The sequence below is a fragment of the Protomyctophum bolini genome (assembly GCF_963924005.1).
Source record: "Protomyctophum bolini genome assembly, chromosome: 8".
In the NCBI taxonomy this organism is placed as follows: domain Eukaryota; kingdom Metazoa; phylum Chordata; class Actinopteri; order Myctophiformes; family Myctophidae; genus Protomyctophum; species Protomyctophum bolini.
The window spans coordinates 4,419,381-4,425,845 of record NC_137869.1 but is presented as its reverse complement, the minus strand read 5'-3'; the positions used below and the strand labels follow the sequence as shown (position 1 = coordinate 4,425,845).

The window sequence follows — 6,465 nt, the reverse complement described above, 5'->3', positions numbered from 1 at the left end:
CAGTCATGATGTCATATCTGTTGTTTGTCTACGTTACACATGTATAGTAATTCCTGTTCATTTGATGGGTGGATTGCATCGGGTGCTAAATGACAGAATTAAATATAGGCCTATTTGTTATTGCTATGGTAGGCCTGCTACCGTACGTGCAGGCCAGGGACGGTGCTTATTCATAAGTGCCATGTCATTGCTTATGAATGGGACAGTGGACCACAAAACGCCCCCTCTGTCGCTCAGTGTGGAGTGGACCCCCAGCTGCGAAGCGAGAGATAGGCTATCCTACATATCATACACACAGGCTACACACCTGCTCTGCTATACTTCCATTCTCCATTCAAGCTATAGGCCTACCTATACCGCAAATTGGTCCATTGGTGCTGGTCATATCGTCGACAGGAATAATTCATTTTTTCTTTGGACTTTTATTTTATTTATTTTTACGACTATACGTGCGGATTTATGATGGAGAATTAAAATGGCCAGGAAGAAAAAACAGCAGGTGGATGAGTAAGTATAGGCCTCTCTCTGGTTTGCAGTTAGTTGCTGTTTATTGGCTGTCACAGCCTCTGACGTGAATGAATTTATTCCAACTGGACTGTGGATTAAATTGCTGGTTGGTTTAGATGTCCGACTGGATTGAGTTAATGTGTAATAGTCTAATATTGGCCTTTTGTTCCAATTCATGGTTCCAACACAGGAGCATCCATTAGTGATGAGATGGATATAACAGCCTACTCATGGCTCTCCTAAGAAGATACAGATTTCATGATTACATCCGGGAGCAATTTAGATATAGGGCCTAACCAACATTGTTGTCACAATTTAAAATGACTGGAGATTTCATTATCCTCACATACTTTTCATATAACTGTTGAGACCATCTCCTAAAAATGTTGACTCTTTATAGGCTGTGATAGAGTCTATTGATTTCGTACGTTAATTACACCGATAAACACTAATAATATCTATATAAACATTTGTTTTAACGACTGGCTACAACTATTTTTCTGTCAGTTTCTCCATTATGTTGGTGCTATTGTTTCCGCATGAGTGACACAAGGGCTTATGCGTGTATTGTCTGTGCATGAGCTTTTGTCTGTGTTTGGCCTTGCCCTTTACATTGTACTACTATGCTATCTAGCATACTCTCTATGGGAAATTACTTATACTTTTATATATATATCTCTATAGTGTTTTTATTGAATGTTTGTATGGTAATAAAGAGAGTGGCAAAGTGAGTTTAATGTCGCTTAACATCGTTTAATGCAATCAGATAGGACTTTTCTGTTTGAATGAATGGGCTGTCAAGGCCAGAAAGTAGTTTTTTGCCAGTTCTGTCAGTAGGCATTCCCACATACCGGTAATCCGTGGCCTATACCGTTTATGTGGGCTTGTGGGGCCTTGACATAATGTTTAGGAACCACAGAACAGGCTATGCATGAATGTAGTCTAAAGCAGGCCACAACCCACAAAAATAATCACATTTGAACTGGGGACCCCCCACCCAATGTTGTGAGCTTGCAGATCAGCTATTTTCACAGTTTTCACCTATATTATTTGACAATTTGGCCAATGATGACCAGTGGTTATAGTATAGTTTGTTGATTATTTTAATGCAGTAATGGTCTTTTGCTTTTCTTTGCTGGGGTCTTAACAGTACTTAAATTGTCACTTTACTGTCATCTGTCTAGTGAGGCATTGTCCTCCTTGAATGCATAAAAGACATCTTTTCTTCCTTTTAGTATTTGTGGAAACATGATGTGGGATGGATAAACAGAAAGGAAACTCTATTGTAAGTACACTAAAAGGTTGTTATTGTGTGGTGTGATAATCAAAGAGTATGACCCTGTTGGCCCTTTGTGTGTGTGTGTGTGTGTGTGTGTGTGTGTGTGTGTGTGTGTGTGTGTGTGTGTGTGTGTGTGTGTGTGTGCGCGTGTGAGCGTGTGAGCGTGAGTGCGTGCATGCATGCATGCGAGCGTACTGTAGGCCTACTGCTCATTCACAGTTATGTGTTTTCATGTTATTCCCAGCTATTAGTTCTGCTACGTTTAAAGTTGTAAATGCATTAGACAGACAGATGGATGCTTTCATTCCAGCCATAATTTAATATGTGTATAAGTTATATTGCGATGCTATAGATCTGCTAACAGTACGATATACTGTAGGTATATAAGGGCTTAACCACTTAAACCCTCTATTCTTAGTCAAATTGACCTGAGTTATAACTGTACTTGGACCGCTCTACACCAAGAATCCCTTTGTCAAAAATAGCTTGTAGATCTGCTATTTTGGTCTCCCCAGAATATGGTGGTTAAGTTGTCTTTTCATTAGTCATCCATCCATCTGTTTTCCCCCGTCACATCTTGCTGTAGATGGCCTCTAATGACCCTGACCTTCTTGACCCCGCTGGTGACCCCCAGCCTGGTGACCTCATTGAGATCTTCAGACCAGCCTATCAGCATTGGGCTCTCTACCTGGGAGATGGTTACATCATCAACCTAACCCCTGTTGGTCAGTAGGAGGCAGAGTATTGTCAAGCCATGTTAACTGTGTGGGCTGAAAATTTGATAAAAGTTAACATTGTATGTTCTGTTTTGTTCTAGCTTACAGTATTTCATTTTAATAGAGATTCAGGGACCATGGTTAACTTTGGGCTGGTTTGGGTTTCAAGTATTATTTTTTCATCCCTCAAGAATATATATTAAAGAAAGAAAACAAACAAATCAAAAATTGAAACGAGTCTATTATAGTCCTAGTACGTTTCATCCAGCCTGGATCTGCTCAGACTATAATTTCCATTTGTGGGTCCAGTGTAGAGCATGTTCTGTGAAAAAAGACAAAATTACTTTCGGAGCTTCTCTGCTATTTTCGGTGAAGATTTGCTGTAGGGGAAAAAAACTGAGGGGGGCCAAGTATAGACCCTGTCCCCTGGGGGTTCCCTCTCAATGAAGTGTCTAAGTGGTTAATACTCTATGGAGGATAATTGTTATATTAACCCCCCACATTGTACCACCCCCACATACACACCATTTCTGTCCCCAGATGAGAGCCAGGCAGCTGCCATGTCCAGTGTGAAGTCGGTGTTCAGCCGGAAGGCGGTGGTGCGCATGCAGTTGCTGAAGGAGGTGGTGGGCGGGGACACGTACCGCGTCAACAACAAGTATGACGACGACCACACCCCACTGCCCGTCGGAGAGATCATCCAGCGAGCTCAAGTCCTCATTGGTCAGGAAGTGTCCTACGACCTGCTTGGAAGCAACTGCGAGCACTTTGTCACCCTGCTGCGCTATGGAGAAGGGGTATCCGAGCAGGTCCTTCAGTCTTTTGCATTTTTCTGTTTCTCCTCTGCCTGTTGTCTTGGTCATCAGGACATGAGTTTCAATATTTTACTATATAAGTAGATTCTTAGAGACTCTAAATGATTGATTGGTTGGTTGATTGATTGATTGATTGATTGATTGACATCTCGATTGACATACTGTACAAATGTTACAATAAATACATGGCCCACCATAATCAAAAGGATATAAAGCTGACGGCTTTGTCTCCATTGCGGTCCTTTAAAATTAAATGTGCATAAAGTTATGTAGTGAGGGATGAGTGTAAACTTTACACACACATACACTCATCCCTCACTACATAACTTTATAAAAGCATAGTACATGTAGCTGCTGAAGTGATGAGAGAATATGCGAGGTACAGCAAATATGGCTTATATAGTACTTACCATGCATACTTATGTAATTATTTTCTAGCACTATGAAAAATATCAATATTTTCACACTATTAGTCACTATTAGTGACTGCCTCTGTGTGTACTAAGATTACATCTTCTTTGTGGGGATAGTCATTCATTTAGCTCCTTGCATGTTCTAGTCTGCACCAAGCATCCTTTTCACATTTATTTGTTCTGAAGAAAGAAAAACAAATCTCACACTTTCAGAGTTGAAATGGCACAGAGGGCTTTACAGTGTACTATGTGTACTGAAGTTAACTGAACTGATACTTTGTTTTATTCTCGTCATGTATTCCACAGGCTACGCGGGCCATTGGGGCCATCAGTTTGGTGACGGCTGCCGCCAGTGCCTTCTCTGTGCTGGGACTGATCAACACGCGCTCCAGAAACAGACCCTTCTAGCCTCTAGTTCCCAGCTCTGATCAAGTGATGGATCATTTCACCATTCCATTTAAATGAAAAATGTCTCACACCCAAATATCAAAAACACCAATAAAATTGTTTTGGATTAAGTTGTTGTGTTGTTTGTTAAATGACTGGGAATTTGAACACAATGCAGGGTTTCTTTTCCACAACCATGCACAGAGTCTAAGGCCTGGGCTATACCAAACGCAGAAACGCATTGAACACAGGAGAGAATCACTGCAGTAGCAGGTTTCAATTGTAGGCTATTTGATTTACACGCCAAATACATACATCGTATTTTTGTACCGCATTTTAAAAGCCACCAACATCTCTGAAAATGCTGAATTTGAGCAGAATTTGACACATGGTAGGGGTACACACACACTCTGTCAGGGCTGATGTCACGCCTACCTAGTTGTGATGTCATCCCCTCCTTATATAAGGCACCTTGCCAGAATTTATCATCTGTCGGATGATTTATCATCTGTCATCTATCTTCAATCTAGTCTGTATGAGAATCTACACAGTTAGATTAGATTAAGCATAGACTAGTAACCTCGCGTCCAGAAGACAGTAGGTGGCGCTAGTGCTCCGTGTCAGTCCGTGAAAACAAAACCACAGGAGGCGAGCTCAGGGACAGCTTTGCGGTGACGTAGAATGCTTGCGCCGAGTACACGTGTTTTGTTTTCATGGAAGTAGTGTGTTAGTTATTTAGCCAGACGTTTAAACTGTAACGTTTATTTAGTGTACAACAACAACTACAAACATGGGGAAGAAACTCAAAGTCGGAAAGACCAGAAAAGACAAATTCTACCATTTAGCCAAAGAAACGGGTATGTATGGCGATCTAATGGTGGTACTGTATCAAACTGTAAGACCTGCTTTATGATAGCTAGCACCGCATGCTAGCATAAGCATGTGTTAAATGTACCTTTTTTGTTTTGATGTATTCTAGTCTTGGATCAAGATGATCATAGATGTATTTGATCGAGTCTGACTTTTACTATCTACTGACTTACTATGGTACTATGTGCAAATGTAAAAATAAAATACATAATAGTTTTGATCCGAAGCTATAACATGGCTAATGTATTAATTACGGTAACCTGTCTTGTGTTTCCCAGGATACCGCTCTCGTTCTTCCTTCAAGCTCATTCAACTCAATCGTAAATTCGGATTCCTACAGAAAGCCAGGGCCCTTGTGGACTTGTGCGCTGCTCCGGGCGGTTGGTGAGTTTGCTTGTGACTTGTCAACATCTACCGGTAGTCACCTTATTAATATTGTCATGTATATTGTATATTATTATTATTTGGCAAGCTAGTAGTTTTCCTGCACCCTGACTGTCATTTTCTCATTAGGTTGCAGGTGGCGTCCAAGTTTATGCCTGTGTCGAGTCTCATCATTGGTGAGTGCAGCTTCCTCATTGGTCTCTTGCTGGACTAATATCGATGGCCCTCTCAGATGATCCCACTGACTGAACTCTTTCCTTTTCTTCTCCTGACAGGCGTTGATCTGGTGCCCATCAAGGGCATCCCTAACGTGGTGACTATACAGGACGACATCACCACAGATAAATGCAGAACGGTAAGGAGCTGAGCTGACACTGTATGGAGGGTCTAGCCTGGCATGGCCAGACTGCGTAGATATTAGTCTGGAATAGCTGCGTGGAACCTGCATTTCCAAGGGGTTGATTTAAAAAAAAAAGGGCTAGTCTTTATTTACACGTCCCATAAAACAGCTGAAGTTGCTTCATGACTGTCATGATTATGACGTGTCATGTTTCAGTGCTAAAACAACCCAACAGGGCTTTTTTCTTCTTTTTTTTTGCACTGGCAGATTTGTCTGGTTTCCAGGCTAGGGAGGTTAGGAAAGTGTAGACATTTGACACTTAATATCGTCACTGGAGTTCCTGACTTGACACACATTCTTCCCAAACTCAGGCTCTCCGAAAGGAACTGAAAACCTGGAAGGTGGATGTTGTCCTAAATGACGGCGCTCCAAATGTAGGAGCCAACTGGGTGCATGATGCCTTCACACAAGGTAGGTCAATTAGCCAGCCAGTCGGTCAACAAATGAATCTATCACATGGCTTAAACAAAGTAAACAGAAAATTGAGAGATGATCTAAAGATTTACAGATTCAAATAAATTTCTTCAGTAGATATTGGATACTGAAACAGATTTTCTTTTGCCTTTTTAATGTAATGTTGTAATGTCTACTGGTGAAATGTATAATATTTGCTGCATATAATTTGCTAGCCCTAGAATGACTTTGTGACGTTACATACATACATACATTTAATGTATTCCAAAATGCACAGCCA

At 41.1% G+C, this 6,465-nt stretch overlaps 2 protein-coding genes across 3 annotated transcripts in view; both read left to right on the top strand.

The window, feature by feature from the left end:
* The first annotated feature begins 254 nt into the window (after positions 1-254).
* On the top strand, positions 255-4,206 carry plaat1 (phospholipase A and acyltransferase 1). Of its 2 annotated transcripts, none has more exons than XM_080770248.1 (5): positions 255-507; positions 1,743-1,792; positions 2,373-2,511; positions 3,043-3,299; positions 4,037-4,206. In XM_080770248.1, the coding sequence occupies exons 2-5, from the start codon at positions 1,766-1,768 to the stop codon at positions 4,136-4,138; spliced, it is 525 nt and encodes a 174-aa protein (XP_080626374.1). In that variant the 5' UTR covers positions 255-507; positions 1,743-1,765; the 3' UTR covers positions 4,139-4,206. The 2 variants fall into 2 exon arrangements, with proteins under 2 accessions (XP_080626374.1, XP_080626373.1); XM_080770247.1 differs by having other exon boundaries at positions 3,043-3,311.
* Positions 4,207-4,806: 600 nt separating this feature from the next.
* The window catches only part of ftsj3 (FtsJ RNA 2'-O-methyltransferase 3), a 14,171-nt gene continuing 12,512 nt past the window's right edge, over positions 4,807-6,465 (top strand). Inside the window, exons 1-5 of the mRNA XM_080770119.1 lie at positions 4,807-4,974; positions 5,266-5,371; positions 5,501-5,547; positions 5,647-5,726; positions 6,083-6,182. Of these exons, the coding sequence (XP_080626245.1) occupies positions 4,908-4,974; positions 5,266-5,371; positions 5,501-5,547; positions 5,647-5,726; positions 6,083-6,182 (400 nt within the window). The 5' untranslated portion in view covers positions 4,807-4,907. The remainder of the gene's footprint in view (positions 4,975-5,265; positions 5,372-5,500; positions 5,548-5,646; positions 5,727-6,082; positions 6,183-6,465) is intronic.